An 18,302-nucleotide genomic window follows, 5' to 3' on the forward strand; every position below is an offset into this window, starting at 1 on the left:
TCATTTCTTCGCATTTTCGATTACACAGGTACCCAAATCAACTTTCTATCAAGCAGAACTAAATTATTAAGCCATCCAAACAGTCTTCGCCTTCACAGATACTCGTATATCCATCGCAAGCTGGATAATATGCAAAAATGGCCTCAGCCTGGTTTGTGGAGCTGTCAGGGACTCTGCGTTAACATGTAGAGATCAAAAACACTGCTCCGCCTAAATACAAGCCTAATTAATGTTGCTGATCAAAAGCATCTTTCTTCTATTGGTTTTTCAAGGCCAGTTTGATTTCCCACAGTACAATTTCATGCCTAGAACAGCTCTGAAAAATGACAGAGACGAACGCTGGGTACAATAAAACTTAACGATATTTAAAGGTAGCATTACAGCAGTCAATGGTTATCAACATAAATGAAGTAATATATACAATTGCAATAGTTATTGACATTTCTGTATGCTCAAGTATGCCAAAATATTCTTTAAGGATTAGTAATGTGTGTAGTTTATCAGTTTTCTACTTTATATACACCATTCTCGTTAGGCAGATAATATTATCAACCTAATACGTACCTTCTTTTGTTGTATTATAGTTTGTACCTTTTACAACAATAAATATTTCAACTGAATTCTAAACTGCAATAAATAACTTAATAAAACGATCACCTTACACACTAAATCCACGAACGCTGCGGCTTCAAGTGTCGGGCTAAGTGTAAACAATATTGACCTGCCGACTTTTAACGCTACAAATGTTGGTTGAAAAGTATAAGTAACAGTTTTCTCTGGTTCTCAGTGAATATGAAGAAGTCAGCGCTGTAACTGTGACTTAGAATAATATAAAAAGTGTTTCTCAAGTTCAGTTCTTTCCCATATAAAGACAGGTTTGTCAAATGGGGTATAACCTTGAGAGGGAAATTTAAGTGTAGCTTGGTGTATTTGTGATAATATTTGGTTACTGATTGTATGCTATGGTTTTATTGTTTTATGAATGCAAATCCCATACATTTTTAATTTTATATGCATATGAAATTTTGCCTACTCTAATTTACAATGTAAATAACTTTAGCCTCATTTACCTATGTATCATTTTATTTCCACATTTTTCTGCCTAACCTAAATTATTACCACCATATCAGCTAAGTTAGCCCCCGTTTTGTATGTTTTTCACATTCTGCTTAACCAAAATTATAATCACCTGTTAGTCATTTTACACCTACATTCAAGCTTTCCTGAAAGTTTTGCAGGTTTCCTCATTGATAGCTGTATGCTTTTTGTGAATAGAGGCATGACGTATAATTTTGGTCTACATATGCAACCCAGCACCTTATTCTCATAGGTTTAGAACCTCAAAAGGCTTATTAATATCTTGCCTGTCAGTTTATTTCTGCTTACAGCATGTTACTGCCACTAACATGTGCTTCACAGAAAGGGATTATTCCCCTGAGTTAGACCTAGATAGATCATATAGCCGTACTAGGGTTATAAAAAAGAGCAACCCCTCCCAGCAAAGGCATCTACATGGGTGGGGCACGAACTCACAACCTTGTGATCTCAAGTCCAGCGCTGTACCACTGAGCCACCCCATTCCCCATATGCTTCACAAATCTCTTGAATAGTATCCTCATTAGTTACTAATACCCACATCTATAAAGTAGTTTAGCCTAGGTCTGTCGAGTAATTTAAATATTTCAAAACTTTTCCTTTCTTCAAAACTTCGATGATCTTACTGTAAAGGTATCAGAACTATGATGGAGGATTACAGGGAATGCAAGGTGCCACTGTTGTGATACAGTTTACTAATGAACTGATTGTCATTTTATTTTGAGGTTTTGAGCATGAGTGTACTCTTTAAAGGAATTGGTGCTTTGGAGAAATTTAAGATCAGCCACTAAACTGCCAGTAGTTCCCATCAGGCATTAAGTGTACTTTCACATGTAAGTAGATGGTGGCAGCCATCATCCACTCACAAAATAGTGTTGCCCACTTCATTCCTCGCCTTAATCATTCTTTTTCTGTGACTGCCCTCCTCTCTTCCTTGCAGCACTTCAGGTGGCTTTACAGTAAGTGGCAGTTCTAATAGTTTCCTGTAACTCAAGTTGTAATGCTGGGTGGTAACCATATACCCAAATAGCCTAAAGGGGTGATGTGGAGCCTACCATGGTGACCCTGTTACCTGGGTGGAGAGACACAAATTCAGTGTCCATCTGGGAACAGGACCTCCTTCCTCTTCCTCATGCCTCACTGTGGTAAGGCACCATAACCCACAAAGGGACATCAGTTCACTACACAAGATGGCTCTACAGTGGTGGTTGCTTGCCTGTGGTTGATGGGTCTGCTCAGCCAGACAGACTGGGGTGACTCAACAACAATAATCCATTAGGACAAAAATTCCATGATAAAGCTTATTACAGTAATGAAGAGACTTGAAGCCTACTGTTATAAGCACACATTTCAAGTTTCAAATTTCCTTTGAGTACAGAATACTTTCCCTAAGCAAAGTTTAAGAGTACGGTAGCTAGCCTATTCAAAATTCAGAGTTGAAAGTTTTTAGTCTGTAATGCATGTGGATAATTTATGCAAAGAAATATAAGGTGCCTGAAAGGCTTAAATGATAATACAGTAGTACCATAAATGAAAATTTTAAGGTGCAATATGCAATAAATATGTCATATCAGAAAGTACTAGCAAGACTTGTACGGCGGTAAGAATCCCTATCGTTGTATACTAAAGCTAGAGACCATCTCTCCCAAATGATTAGATGCAAATAGGGCTCCTAACTTCCACGATACATGATTCATTCTGGTACCTGCACATATGTTTTCCCTCTACCACGAGACAGTTTTATTCAGTTTACTAAGTATATCTGATAACAAATTAGATAGAAATGTACTCCATCAGCCTAATCTGTTTGCTAAATGGGTCTTCCCTTAGCAGAATGAAGTATGGTAATAAGACATAACCAATGCCTGGCTGTAACATTTTATGATCATGTAAGTTTCTTGAGCTTTATCATCAAATAGGCTTTTCTTTATAATTATTTACTCATATTTAGTCCAGCATCATATTATTACACATCAATTGCATTATTTTTTCAGATTTGCATGGTTGCACTGGATCTTCTCCATATATGTTAGACTGTAATTTTATTATGTTGAGAAAAATTCCAATAGTTAGAGCTTGCCTATATTAGAATCATTTTTATAAAACTGTGTCCTCCCCCATTTAGTGCAGTAGTATAGTTTTACTTCTGTGAGTGACAATTAAGCTTACTAATATGAAACTGTCGCTGTAAAAAGTCTTCTTCTCTGAAGTTGTTGTAATGATATTGGTAATTCTTTCAACATTCCTTGCCCAATCGATACCGGTACTCCACCCACAACCTATGGCACTTATTCACATAAACTTGTAACCAAGCCACTAATAACTGACAGTCATTTATGGAACACTGGTCCTTGTTAGAGGTGATCATCCTGCTTCCCATACTAAAAAAGTGTAGTCAGCAACAACACTTTAAGGTTAGATGTGTTCTATCATCACATGCTTCAGAAATCACTGTAAAAAACTGGAGGCTTGTGTACATGCCCACACAACTGTGTTCTAATTTTCAATAATACAGCCCTTACTGCCTTAACTAAGGTACTGATAATATTAAAACTTCCAGGAATGATGCCCCCTTCGCCAAGTAAATCCAAGAGCATCCACAAGTCGTCTGGTAAATTATTCCGACATAAAGACAAAGAGCGGGCTGGGAGCAGTGGAAGCAGTGGCAGTAGTGGCAACAATGGGGGGAGTAACAGTAACAGCAGCAGCAGTAGCGGTAACAGCAGTAGCAGTGGTGGCAACAGTAGCAGTGGAGCCAAGAGGGATGACCCCATGGACCTAAAGGACTGCCCTCTCACGCTACCTATACTTGGCTCGCTCGACCATGCACGCTCACTCCCTCGTTACACAGCATGTAAGATTTCTCACTTTGTCTTATGCGTGATTTAGGGGTTAAAATGCCCCAGGTGGAGTGGCAGACTTGTACAGGTGCAGCACCTAGATTTGAGTGAAGGTTTAGCAACCGCAGTGCCAAAAGTAAGCTGGTCATCTATCCATAACCCTTTCATGTCGGGTGGCACGTGTATGTGCCACTAAAATGTCTGAAGCCATCAGGCGACACAAATATGTGTTATGGACTTTTTATATTTGTGCGCCAGTACTGCGGGCTCAGTAATGGCTCGCGTATCAGGAGGTAGCAATACCAAGGTGTTGCCATCACAGGAGCACTTTTAATGTCTCTTAGTGCAGTATGAGATGTTTCCCTTGCTGCAGCAGCCTCAGGCCGCTCTAATTACTACTTTGAGAAGCTCCAACATCACAGTTTTTGACAGCTTAAAAAACAGATAATTATTATTATTATTATGTTTTTTTTACATTACAGTGCTCGTCAGAAGTATAGAGCGCCCTGCGTCCCTCCTGAGAAACAAACCTTTCATCATTGAAAAAACATATAAATAATGCATTTTATTTACCTTTAGTGCTTTGTAGGGTAGCCTTTACGTTTCTTCACGGACCTGAGACGTCTTGGAAGTGAAAGGGCGAGGCTCCTGAGGTGCTGGAGGGGTATTTTTTCCCAGGAGTCACGAATGGCGGCTTCCAACTTAGGCAGAGAGCTCACGTCTTTCCCTTGGAGACTCTTCTTTACGAGGTACCAGAGGTTTTCAATGGGGTTGAGGTCTGGGCTATTTCCTGGCCAGTCTGTCATGAATGATACCTCGCAGTCACGAAGCCAATTGGTGACCGATTTGGCCTTGTGAGCAGGTGCACCGTCCTGCTGAAACACTCGTGCACCTGTTAGCTCGAAGGAGTCTGGTAAATGATCACACAGAAGCTCCAGGTAAACATCCTGATTCACTCTGATGTTCTTGGGAAGTACAACAAGCTTCCCCAAACCCTTCCCTGAGAAACAACCCCATACCATGAGTGAATCAGGATGTTTAACTGTGCTTTCTACATACCGTGGGTCAAGTGGGTCACTACCTTTGCGTCGATACACACGTGCTCCTCTGTTACAGGTAACACTAAACGTTGCCTCATCAGACCACAACACTGACAACCATTGCTCCTCACCCCAGGTTAGATATTTATTAGCAAAGGAAAGCCTACGAATTCTCTGGCTCTTGGTGAGAAGAGGCTTTTTCACAGGCCTGTGACTTGTGTAACCAAGCTCATGCACCCTACGAGACACTGTTCTCACTGACACCTCACCAAACACTTCCGGGTTGCTCTCCTTAATTTTCCTTGCACTCACACGAGGATTAAACTCCACTGCACGTTTTAAAACATTAACAGACCTTGGGGAAGTTTTCCTAGGCCTACCAGACCGCGGTTTCTTTGTGGGAACTGCACCACTGTTTTCCTCCCGAAACCGCGCACACCAACGACGCACTGTCGATCGTGCCACACCAACCAATTCACTAATTTCCTTTGTCTGGTGGCCTGCCTCCTTTAGAGCAATGATCTGGGATATGATTTCACTCGATAGTTCACGGGTAGGTGCCATAACAAAGTTGTGAAGGCCAGAACACTGCGGGACACTCGGTAAAAAATGGCGCAATTTGAGAGGGACACTCGGCGGAGTTCCTCTCTCTCAGGCAGCCCGTGGGCGACTGAGGCGGGAACCAACCAGCGCGTCGGAAGGCCCCAGGCTACCGTGACGTCATGCTCGGAGCTCAAACTTGTGGCTCAATTCTTACCCCCCAGAATGGGTGATTCTTTTTGGGCCATAAGTATTGCGCGCCTGGCGGACAACGCTGAATACTTCTGACGAGCACTGTATGTTAGACATCATTTTACTCAGAAAGTTATGGTCTGTTTTTTGGTGTGTAATATTTTATCCAAAAAATTCTCTTTATATAATATATAACTCAAAAGCCCCATGTATGGGACATCTAACTACAAAAACACCCCTGAGGTGGAAGGGTTAAATGTGCTGGACTAGTGTGACCTAACCTGGGATCCTACACCATGAGAGGGGTAAAGGGGTAATATGGAATTAGCTCTTACCATTTTACCATTTCCAGACAAAAGGAATGAATTCAGAATGTACCGATTCAGCCCAGGAACATTTATTTTTTATACTACCAAATGATTTTAGTTTAATAAGGAGAGTATCCATGTAGTGCAGGCATTATTGAGGACTGTATCTAGCCCCTGCACTTAAAAGAAAACAAAAATCACACCTAAAATGAAGAGAATTGTCCAGATATAACATGAATGAAATATAATAAGTTACCTGACTGAAAGGGTAAACTAGTAACAGTAGATATGTCAAGGAGTTCCATGATGTTTGTTAATGTTATTGATGTAATGCAATGTTCAGGTGATTTACAATGACTGACTAGACCAAACCAGTTACTACATTCAGTAGTAATTTGATAACCAGTAATGGATCCCAGGTGGTTTTGTGAGTTAATTTACTGCAACTTGATGTAGGCCATAAGGGAAGTTTGAGGGATGCAGCACACTCCCATTTTACAGCTGGGATGTGTTTTTGAAAACTGATTGCCTAGTGACTGATTGTAAATCAAATTTAGCATTGTAGTGATTGAAGAAGCAAGTAAAAAAGATTGCTTAATGAGAATTCAGGCATCACAGCTTTCATACAAGTGAAAATGCAATAGTAAAATGAAAAAAAAAAAGGTCCTGAATTCATATTGATCACAAAAGCAACTGATTGTATGCTGAGTGATTATATAGCAAGGGATTTATTGCTCTCACAGTGCCAGTCAGGGGGAAAGTGACTGGTGGATGATGTTGGTGAATAAAATACTGTACAGAAGGTGAGGTCATAGAGAAAGACTAAAAACATTGCTTTCTCCGTCCCACAGTGTTAAATGGTGAAGGTGTGGCCATGGAAGAGTTAGATGCTTTACAATTAGAGCTGGAGCTCTTACTATCCTCAGCCCTGGTTCGCCACACAGCCATCAGTAACAACCTGGCTATAATCTACCAGTTGGAGAAAGGCAAATATGTGCCCAAGCCTGTGAGTATCATGGTAGTGTTTTATTGCAAATGAGCAGCTGAGAAATTGGCTTGGTATTAAAAGCAATGGTGGTTTAGCTTTAGAGGAGATTTAAGTATGTCTGAATATGTGGAGGGAAGTAGAGAATGAAAATTGCTTGAAAGATGGATTGAAGCATTGGTGATGTGATACATAAGGGAGATGGAGGTGGTTTGAATATGTGGAAAGAAGGGAGAATGAAAATTGGTTGAAAAGATCTGAGTGTGAATGTGGAGGGTAGAGCACCAAGAGGTACACCTAAGTAGACTTTGAATGAGTATTGTGGAACTGAAGAGATGCTGCCAGAGATTATGTAGCATGGAAAACCACCATCAGATTGAACAAGACTCGGACTTAACCTTTCCAAGCAATATGGCAAAAAATTAAGCAAGATGGGATAATATTCTCACAGTGGTTTGGTGATGATGTTTTGTCACATGATCGGCTTTTGCCCCAGTTTTTTCATTCAGAACCTAAACCATAATTTACTGTAAAGTGGTTCATGTTATGAGATCCTGCTCGTGCTATTCTTAATGGAAAATAGGGTTTGAAAGATGAATATTACAGTAATTACGAATGCTCTTGAAGGTTCACCTGCTTTTCTTTACTCCTTTTCCTATTTTTGATCCTTACACACCACTGTTTCTTAGTGGGAGATAGGATTTAGATAATATTGATGAAGAAATAGGATTATTAGAAAGTAATGAAATAATGTAATGATAATGAGCCATTACTTTGATGGAGACATGCATGAAGCAGCATGAGATGATGATACAGTTTTTACAGTTATGATGGTAATGAAATAGTACAGTAATGATTATGATGAATTATGGTTCACATGTGATGCTGAAAAAATAATGTCAGAGTGATGATAATGAAATCAGTGTTAAAATAATATCAAAACAGTGTGATGAAAAGGGGTCAGCATGATGATAATGATAATTTTCTCTTGCCAGGCCCCATCACCAGGCAAGAAAATGAAACGTGAAGATGGAGAGCGCCCATCCAAGAAAATGAAGGACTCAAGTGGCAAGTCTCGCGATGTCATGCCTCTGCCAGGACCACCACCAGGGGTCAAGCCTTCAAAATTGGCTAATGTTAGTATTGATGATGGTGAGGAGGAGGAGGATTTATTGCTATGCTCTTCTTTTCTTTCCAGATCCTTGCCATCTTGTAATTTTTGTGGGAAGTGGGGTTAGGATGATGAGTAAGTAATGATGATGATGATGTTATATGCTTTCCCTTCCCAATTTTTACAGTTAGGACAGTGGTGATGATTAAAACACAGATACAGTTACTCTTTACAAATGTTAAAGTTACAGCATTTTCATTCTCATCCCCAGGTTAAATGTTCGGTGCAAAAATACGAGCCTGTATTTGACGTGCCAGACCTGGGCCCTCCTGAACAACCCAAACCACCCCCACCCAAGAACGACGTCACCAACCGCTTCTGGGCACATGTGGAGCAGTACTGTCAAGAGATTACTGTTGATGATATAAAGGTGGACTATACTGGCATTTCCTAGTTTATGTATTCCTGTTTTGTGCTGTGTGGAGAGCTTCCATTAGGTGACCAAGGCTCTGTTATTAACCTGTTAGGTAGCATTAGGTAAACAACACTGTAGGCTTACAAGTATGGAGGTGTGAATGAATGGATGAGCTTAAAGTGCAGAGATGTGATTGACTGGATGGATGTGCAGTATGTCCTTGAATGACTGACCTGGGGGGAGTTTGGATTCCAAGTGGGGAGTTGAGAGGATGTTGTGATAAGAGGGGATGGATTGAGATGGTTTGGGCATGTTGAGAGGATGAAGGATGACAACTGGGTGAGGAGGGTTAAAGGTTTGACTGTTGGGTACGGAGTTGTGAGAGGCAGACTGAAAAAGGCTTGAGACGAGGTCATAGAGTGTGACCTAAAGGGTAAGGGACTGAACAGAGACTGCTAGAAACTGAGATGTTTGGAAAGCTGCCAGTAGGTGACCAAGGCCAATGCATACAACCATGTTGGAACCTTTATAAACAAACAAATGAACATAGCAAATAGAAATGTGAAGTTTTTACTTTGATTCATAGGTGGCTGGTGTTTTATACTCTTGTTGTATATGTGTTTGTGTTGATGTAAATTGTGTACTTATTGTGTGTGTGTATTGATTCACTTCTTTTTGTCATGTGTTCATACTGTATATATGTTCATATTTATGTTGCATACTCTGGTTTGTTTATACTGGTTCAATGTTATACTGTAGTTGGTTTTGCCTACTGTTTTGTGTTTGTCAGATGCTGGAGGAGATGCTGAGTGTACCGGGTGATGACAGTGACTACTACAAGATTCCGCCACTTGGCAGACACTACACATTACGCTGGGCGCAGGAGGACCTACAGGTATGATAGTTTGTGGCTGTTAGTTGGTGGGATTTTATAAGATACTGTGTTTATGGCTTATACTTTGTGGCCTTATTTCAGCAGTCCAGGAACCTCACAGCCATGTTAACGTGAGGTCATAAGTAAAGTAAAATAAGATAAAATGCCAAGCTACTCCTTAACCCCTAACCGCCGGCTGACATGTATAGCAGTCACGATTTTGGGCACAGAGCAACGCTGGTTGACATGTATAGCCACAAGTGTTTTTCTGCCACCCTTTGAAATTTAACTCATCATTACTCATCGACGGGACCACCTGGAGACATGGGGATGCTTTCATTTGAAAGAGGAAGAGTTGGTGATTATTATGTAACTTTAATTTTTTCTCTAGTTGTTATAGTTTGGCAGATATTAGGGTTTGAAGTTAGGGTATTTTTTTCCGTCGCAGATATCCCCCGTAGGGAGGAGCGTGCAACATCGGAAAACCCCCGGCGTGTAGAGGTTAAGGACCTCCATATTAAGGCTGGCCATAGTACAGTTGATGTTTCTGTGGACTCTAAGCTACACAAAGTGCCAGAGTCAGCTAATTACTTCCCAACAGTTGCTAGAAAATTACGGAACAAAGAATTCTGCAATGATAATGAGAAGGACAGCTTGAATTTTGACTGCATTTACTTGTAGCTGTATGTTTCCTGCCCAAGAGGTGCTTGGATGCCTCCTCAATCAGTGCAAATACAAATTCAGGAGATAATTTTTCTTTATGTTGGCAGGATGAGCAGAAGGAGGGAATGAAGCTGAGTGATGGGAAGAAGAAAGGGAAGGGGGACAACCCAGACCTGCCAGACAAGCTACTGAAAGAGGTTGACATGAATGGGTAAGGTGATGGAGGGTGTGAAATGGTGTTATCGGAGGGATGTGTTAATAAGCAGGTATATATGGAACCAGAAAAGGTAGCAGCTATACCATTTATGTAGTAATTAACTGTTGTATAACCCCTGTTCCTCCACCCCCACAGATGCAGTGATGATGTAGCCCCACTTGGTCCACTAACACAAAGACTCATTGCTGGACTGGTGGAGGAGAACGTCTTAGTCTCTGATATTGAAAACAAAGGTACTGAAATATTTGTACTTAGGGTAAAACTCTGTTGGTCTTGAGAAGCCAACACATGTTCTTTAGTAGTTTATTTATGCATACAGATGAAAATAATTCTAAAAATAATGCAAATAATCTAATAAACTAACTTTATGCAACATCATAAAGAACCCTAGTACTCAAGTCAGCCAAAGTACAGTGGACTGGGAGCTGAACAAACTGCCAAAACCAGCTAATTACTGTACCTCCCATTAGTTGCTGGAAACTGAAGAGGAAAATTAACCCTAAGATATGTACATAATCTGGTAACAATATGAGTCTTTGCTTAGTCTCTGATTGTCTACTTATGTCTCAGTTTCCTTCTACAGTCTTTATGTCATGTAGAATACAGTGTGATCCTCTTTCACCATTAGATCCACAGGCCATCCAATTCAGTCTAATCAACCCATAAACCACCTTTTATCTCTCCCTACGGAGCATATAAAGCACCTAATTGTGGAACAAGCTCCCAAACCTCATGTTATCTACAGGAATGGATGGTCTAGGCCACACTCGACCTGGCCTGATCAAGTCACTGGGTCTGAGCAGTGCGTCCAGCATTGAGAAGCGGATAAAGAAGGAACTACAGGAACAGGGAGTAATGGAAGCTGATTATGGAAATGAGGTGAGTTATGTTTGTTTACCCTGCTGAAAATTGTAACCAGCATCCCTGCCTAGTTAGGTACCACTCCAAAATACAATAAAAACAATAATACATCTAAAAGTGTTAAATCTGTCATCTGTAAGTCGCCTTTCCCTACACCTTTACCAGCATACAGTACAACTTGACTTCAGCAGCATACAATTTTGTTCTTCATCTGCCTTCATTATTTTCATTGTTGATCTCTCTTGGAAGTACTCAGCCATTACACAGGTATTACTTGGTATAGTCAATAAGACTTTAGGTCCCATTTTCAGTTTACAATTTTCTTCACATACATGATGGCTGTGATACCCAGTTTCTCATTATACAGTCTTTTGCATGCTTACATGGTCTCTACAACACTAAATTCATTACAGTATATGCCTGGTATCAAAAACTCATCCCAGTTGTAAAATGAGGGTTTTGCTGTATAATATTGTATTTGTTTCTAAATTACCTTCCTGATGTTATGCATACCGAACTCTGTGGTTTCTTTTTTTTGTTTAGTTGGTAATGCTAGAGGTCATGTTTGCCTGTGCAGAGTACAAATTGTATGTTTTTACCATGGTAGAGTTGATGGGTTTATGTCAGATTAGCTTTACTCTTGAATGACTTCTATTAGTTGGTCACTTTGCCACAGTATTGCATTTCAGATTGGACTGATTATTGATTTTGGCTTTCTGTTTTTTTTACTGTTTAGAAGCAATAACTTTTTTAGCCATTGGAGAGAACACTTTAAGGAACTGTCAGACAAAAAAAATGAAAGTAATGCGAATATAAGAGGCTGGGGAATGGCTGGTAGGAGGGAGGTGAGAAGGGAGGAAGAGATCAGTAGGATGGAAGTAGTGGAAGCAGTGAAGAAAGTCAAAATGGGGAAAGCCCCAGGAACTGATGGAGTGTATGGTGAAATGCTGAAGCATGGGGGAGAGATAGTAGTAGAATGGTTATGAAAGATGTGCAGATTGGCCTGGGAGGAAGGTAGAGTCCCGGAGGATTGGAAGTCAGGTACAGAAATCTCTGTACTGTTTGGATGCCAACTTTCTGGACTCCCCACTTACCGGACATTGTGGGCCTGGACCTTTGGAACCCAAAAATGGCCAAAAAAAGAAAAAAATCCAAAAAAAATCCGAAGTTTTCCTGCCCATAATTTGAAATTAGCGCATGGCACTGAACAGCTGTTGTTTATGCACGGCCCCTTTACCCCTTCCTTCCTCCCTTCTCCCCAGTTACTGCCAAACCACTGTCGAGAATAGATGTCCATCGCAATGGATGCCGCACGTGCTCGTTTTTGTGAATAAACAGTGAATAAACTGCAACACCTCACCACTAGACTACATGGGAATTTACAGTGTTGTGCAGTGTTACGAAATTAGAATTTAGAGTGCAAAGGATTAAGTGGGGAGTGCAAAGTGGCGATTGAAACTGGCGTGGCACAATTAAGAATAGAAAGTGCATTGTTAAACAATTATAACTCACAGTGCAAAGAATTAAGTGTAGCACAACACTGGATTACTGTACATGCTTCAAGAGCATATTCACCACTACCAGAGCCTTAGAGGAGGCGGCCACAGACGTGCTGTAAGTACCCTGTACACTGCTAAATATTTTCCATACTAACTTCTAATTCCTCATTCTCTGGTTTCTTTTCATTTATTTCATGCTTTACGTCCATTATTGGTGTGAATAGGGTCTTCAATAGGTGCTATGCATGTCTGGTAGGGAGTTATTTAGGTGGTTTTCAGAGTTAGGCTGGGTTAGGGTCCATAAGTACCAGTCCAGGAGTCAGGGGCCCACTATCCGGACGGGACCACCTTCCAGACATGCCTTTGGCTCTGTTACATTGGATAACGGAGGGATTACTGTATAATTATTTCCCTGTACAGAGGGAAAGGTGAAAAAGAAGTACAGTATGTGGTAATCATAGGGGCATTTGTCTTCTTAGTGTAATAGGAAAAGTATATGGTAGGATACTTATTGACAGAGTTAGGGAAATAACAGAGGAATTAGTTGGAGAAGAACTGGGAGGTTTTAAGAAGGGAAGAGGTTGTGTAGATCAGATACTCATCTTCAGGTCTCAAGTGGAAAGTTTATAGAGAAGGGAAAGAAGTTGTATGCAGCCTTCATGGATTTGGAGAAACCATATTATGACAGAATGGATAGACAAGGGAATGTGGAAAATATTAAGAATATATGAAGTAAATGGGAAGTAGTTGAATGCCATGAAGAGTATGTATGAGGGTGCTAAGGCTGCAGTGCATGTGGATAGTGAACTATGTGAATTTTTCTGTCTGAATGTTGGATTGGAACATGGATGTGTCATGTCTCCATGGTTGTTCAATCTGTATATGGATGGGGTTATAAAAGAGATACAAGGTAGTGCAGTGGATGTTGGAGCAGCCCTAATGAGAGAGGGCAGCATTTGGAAATTTCCTGTACTGTTGATTGCAGATGATGCTGTGCTGTTAAGTGAAGATGAAGGGGAACTGCAAGGCTTGGTGAGTGAGTTTGGGAGAGTTATGGGAAACGGAATCTGAAGGTGAATGTAGGGAAGAGTAAAGTTATGGTCTTCAAGAGAAATGAAGTCACTGAATGTGCAGTGAGGTTGGATGATGAGGAAAAGGAAAATATAAGTGCATTTAAGTACTGTACTTGGATAGTGTGATGAGTAAGGATGGAAGTTTGGAGGAGGAAGTGCTTGAAAAGGTACAGCAAGGAAGAAAGGTTGCTGGTTCTTTGAAAGCAGTGATAAGAAATAGGGAAGTGAGCATGGAAATAAAAAAGTCGCTGCATGATAAAATTGTGAAACTAACTCTAACATATGCAAAATGAAGCTTGGACCTTGTTGGAAGGACACAAGTCAAGAGTGAGGGCAATGGAAATGAGTAATTTGAGAGGAGCATGTGGAGTTACAGGGAAAGACAGACTGACAAATGAAGTGAAGGAGCATTGTGGTGTGGATGTGGATGTGATAGAAAGCACGAGGAGAAGTACACTGAGGCGGTTTAAGAGACTAGTGAGGAGAGCGTATGTGAGGTGGAGGAGGAGGAGGGAGTGGGAGGCCTAGGATGAGATGGAGGGATGGAGTGGAGGGGTGTATGAGAGAGGGGGGTGTGAGCTGGGGGGAGGGCAGTGAAATGATAGGGGACAGGGCAACATGGAGGCAATTTGTTTGTGGCCACCCTTTATGGGGCTAAGGTGTCTGGCAATAAAGATAGATAGACAAAACTGGCCTAACTACAACTCCCATTTCTTGAAGGACGATGATGATGAGATCCTGAGTGAGCTTCGTCGGTGCCAGTCAGAGCTTCGAGCTGTGTCTCAGCACAACGCCAGTCAATTGACTCGCCTTCTTAGCCTGGCACGAGACTCTCTAGTACGACATGACCTTAAGAAACGACTCAGGGATGCTGACCATAAAGTAAGCAGAGCTACTCTTGTATACACTTGCTTCTTGTGTTTAATTTCACACTTGAAGTTGATCATGATTCAGTACGGAGTTGTGTTGAGATTAGATACTGTAATATATCTTTTTATCCTCAGTCTTGAGCCAAAAGTATGTCTCACAAAAGATTGTATTTTGTCTTCGTACATTCTACTCTAGACTGTAAGGACTGCCTGTAAATAAACCATACTCGGTCTCCATGGCATACATATGTGACTGCATCGCTTTTATGTAGAATCCATTTAGGAGATTGATAGGTATGGTATCTTTAAAATAACCTTGAATTTTCCAGTGCTTTGATTTTTTAATGCATACCTCCATCGCAAATTAATTTTTTCTTACAAATTTAGTAATCTGTAACAAACACAAATTTTCCTTTTTTCCCCCCACCACCAGGTAATTGAAGCCTATCGTACAATTGCTGCAGCTCGACAGAAAAAGAAAACACCCTCCAAAAAAGACAAAGACTTTGCCTGGAAAGCAATTAAGGATCGGGAGGTTATTGTCCGACAGCTGGATTTAGCATCTAATAATAACTGCTAGATGTGTCAGGTAGTTTGGGCATTACCTAGATACTTAGGCTACTACGATGCTAATATATATTTTAATCGAGATATCCGTCATAAACAGTGTCACAAGGGGAGTTGGCTGGTTGTCTACCCTTGATCTGTAACCCCTTCAGCTTGAGGATAGATTTTGTATTCAATGCTTTCTGTTACCAAATTATTTTACTGATTAGTAAGAATCTCTAGTAGTGAAGAGTTTAATGAAGGCCATATCTAAGCCCTCCTGTTCAGAGTCTGTCCTAAGTTCATTTAAATCAACTGGAGGTAATGAGAAATAAATAACTGCAATGGGATTGAAGTTAAGCATGGAGATTGTCGTCATTGCATCATATATTTTTTATAAAGGCTCCAACATGCTTGCATACACTGGCCTTAGTCACCTAATGACGGTGCCAGACGTCAGGCGGTGTTTTCCACACCACGATGTCTGGTAGCCTCCCTATTCAGTCCCTTATCCCTGAGGTCACACTATGACCTTGTTCCAGGTCTTTTATTGGTCTGCCCCTTGCAGCCCTACCCTCAACATTCACACTTCCTGACAATTTTATTCAACTAAGACAGACTTTTTGAACTGCAAGTGTTGGGTATTGCCTTAATAAATGCCTTCAGTATAAGAGGCCCTTCCTAAGTGTAATGAACTTGTCTGGTAACAGTAAGAATAAACTAAAAAGGATATCACCCAAACTCCAGGCGTTACATGCACTGGAATGGTGTAGCTTGGCCTTGTGCCCCACACCTCAGAGGGAGCAGTTGTGGGGTTGACTGTTAGTGATATATCCGGTGAATATTTATTGTATATACAGTATAATAATGAATGTAGCCAGGAAGATGTCTTGAGAAGTGGGCAAAGCTGTGCACACCATTTTAACCCACTAAACTGCAGGTTACCAACTTTGAATTTCATTTTGACTAAAATTCGACAGTTTTACTATGCTCAAAAGAAACTTATGGCACTAAAAATATTAACTTCTGTGCCGGAGGTATGGGATGCAGGAGCATTCCACTCACTCCTTAGTTGCAATAACTCCATGAAGGTAAAGGATATTTAAAAACCCAACTTGTTCATGATGAAGTTTGTTCGTTCTTCTGCAGATGACGAGAAGGAAGTCATTGCTAATTTGCTCTATATTGCTATGGTGACAAGTAGAACACAAGTTATTATTGCAAACAGTTACATTTGGCAAGGTGTGGTAGCACAAAAATGGATTTATTACAGGAGAAATAAGTGTCCTGCCTAGTGATAGCTGAAGCAGACTCAGCTGTGGGCAATGTGTGTGTGTGTGTGTGTGTGTGTGTGGGGGGGGGTATGTAATTGGTGACTGGACCACTGGGTAGTGTGGGGGCGGTGTAATTGATGGCAGGACCACTGGATGTCAGTTTTTATGTGAAAAATTCCTCATGTCATGTCCCCCCAGGGGTGTAGGGGTTTAATGTGATGGGGAATAAAGAAGTTTTTGGTTTATTCTGCCTACAGTGGCAGTTTTTTCAGCAGGTAAAAACTCACTGCAGCCAAAAGGTTAACCTCTTCTTGGCAAATATTCAGTACAGAGTATTATAATGTAACCATTGTTTATGGATAACAACTGATATATATATATATATATATATATATATATATATATACACAGGTGGTCCCCAACTTACAGTCAGGTTATGCTCCAAGTAACTGATCATAATCGAATTTTTTGTACTTGAACATGCATTAAATACACCTAACCAACCGAACATCATAGCTTAGCCAAGCTTGCCAAGCCTTTTAAAAGTGCTTAGAACACTTACAATAGCCTACAGTTGGGCAAAATCATTAACACAATGCGTACTTTATAATAAATTGTTGAATATCTCATGCAGTTTATTGAATACTGTACTAAAAGTACAATATTGTAAAGTTGAAAATTTGTAAGATGAATGTTCAGAAAACTGGGACTTTCTGGATATATGTTTCAAAGTTCTACACCATGTCCCTTTTATTTCGAAAAGGGCTAAATGATTGCCCTTGGGCAGAGGACTTAGGTTTGGAGTGTGGAGCACTTTATGACCGGATGCCCTTCTTGATGTTTGCCAATAACCTTTTGGTGACATAGAAGCTCCAACCCTTCGGCCAGAGCAGAGTGCTCTAACCCTGCAAAATTTTCTCCAAGGGGAAAAAAAAAAAAAAAAAGTCAAATGCAAGATCCATTCATTTTGAGATGCCTGGACACATCACAGGAGGTAAAATGGGACTAAAGGCAGTTTGTTTTCATCCGACTGAACTGGGCCTCTCATACAGCTTCAATACTAAGTCATGGTCACTTGAAATTCAGTGAGCCTTAGTTAAGAGATATGAAGGAGTCTCATTGTATATTATACCATTTGTGCCCTAACTTGGTCCAGATTACAATCCTTTGGAAGCTTATTTCATATGCTTCAGTGACAGAAAAAGATAATGCTATTTTACTATACCCTGTTCATAACACTTCTTTGTGACTAGCAACATGTCCTAGTGTTAGTCATAACTCATCATCAAGATGGAGAGACAGCAATTTTAGGCCAAGGTCGAGCAAAAATGGCATAGTCAAATTGGTCCTCTAGTTTGACAATGCCTGGCCATCTACTGAGCTGAGAGGGGTTATAGATCTTTATCAGGTGAAAACTGACTGACTCTAGATGCTGGATGTTACTTTGGCAGATTAGCTAATTCTTTGTGCCAAAATGATCTTTTCAGTTTATTTTTCCTGCTACCAGACAGTTTTATCTAAATTAAGAAAGACCTCTCATAATTAGGGAATTTACTGTACTAAGGCCATATCTAACCCCTCCAGTTTGAAATGTCTCTCCTAAACTTAATATAAATGGGAGATGGTAAAATAGGAGTAGGGGGAAGGTAGAGAAGATACCGTAGGTGTAGAAATGGAAGAAGGAAGGAGGGAACAGTTGAAAAGTTCGTCCGGACAAAAAAAAAGTGTAGGGAAAAGAGTAGTGAAACTAGAAGTAAGAAGGGAGGGTGGAAGCAGCCAAGAGATTCATAATGTTGAGATGTCCCTGTTCTCAATGGATTACAGAAGACTGAAGAAAATTGTGAAGGATAACAGAAACAAGTACTGTACTTTAAGTGACGGGAGGGCACGGTGTTGTGGC

At 40.6% G+C, this 18,302-nt stretch overlaps 1 protein-coding gene across 2 annotated transcripts; it reads left to right on the forward strand.

The window, feature by feature from the left end:
• Window positions 1-693: 693 nt before the first annotated feature.
• Window positions 694-16,767, forward strand: Ada3 (transcriptional adaptor 3). Of its 2 annotated transcripts, none has more exons than XM_080270389.1 (11): window positions 694-745; window positions 3,656-3,949; window positions 6,867-7,021; window positions 7,996-8,136; window positions 8,383-8,541; window positions 9,317-9,421; window positions 10,171-10,274; window positions 10,416-10,513; window positions 11,026-11,159; window positions 14,434-14,595; window positions 15,016-16,767. In XM_080270389.1, the coding sequence occupies exons 2-11, from the start codon at window positions 3,658-3,660 to the stop codon at window positions 15,160-15,162; spliced, it is 1,497 nt and encodes a 498-aa protein (XP_080126515.1). In that variant the 5' UTR covers window positions 694-745; window positions 3,656-3,657; the 3' UTR covers window positions 15,163-16,767. The 2 variants fall into 2 exon arrangements, with proteins under 2 accessions (XP_080126515.1, XP_080126516.1); XM_080270390.1 differs by having other exon boundaries at window positions 699-757.
• The last annotated feature ends 1,535 nt before the right edge of the window (window positions 16,768-18,302 follow it).

The sequence above is a fragment of the Coenobita brevimanus genome, chromosome 40 (genome assembly GCF_032717465.1).
Source record: "Coenobita brevimanus isolate Jiangsu-jjx chromosome 40, ASM3271746v2, whole genome shotgun sequence".
NCBI lineage: Eukaryota > Metazoa > Arthropoda > Malacostraca > Decapoda > Coenobitidae > Coenobita > Coenobita brevimanus.

Excerpts from the sequence above, each read along its gene's own strand:
- Ada3 (XM_080270389.1), top strand. The coding sequence starts at position 3,658 with ATGATGCCCCCTTCGCCAAGTAAATCCAAGAGCATCCACAAGTCGTCT. Across the intron at positions 9,422-10,170 it reads GGGCGCAGGAGGACCTACAG|GATGAGCAGAAGGAGGGAAT; the intron begins GTATGATAGTTT and ends TTATGTTGGCAG. Across the intron at positions 11,160-14,433 it reads AAGCTGATTATGGAAATGAG|GACGATGATGATGAGATCCT; the intron begins GTGAGTTATGTT and ends CATTTCTTGAAG.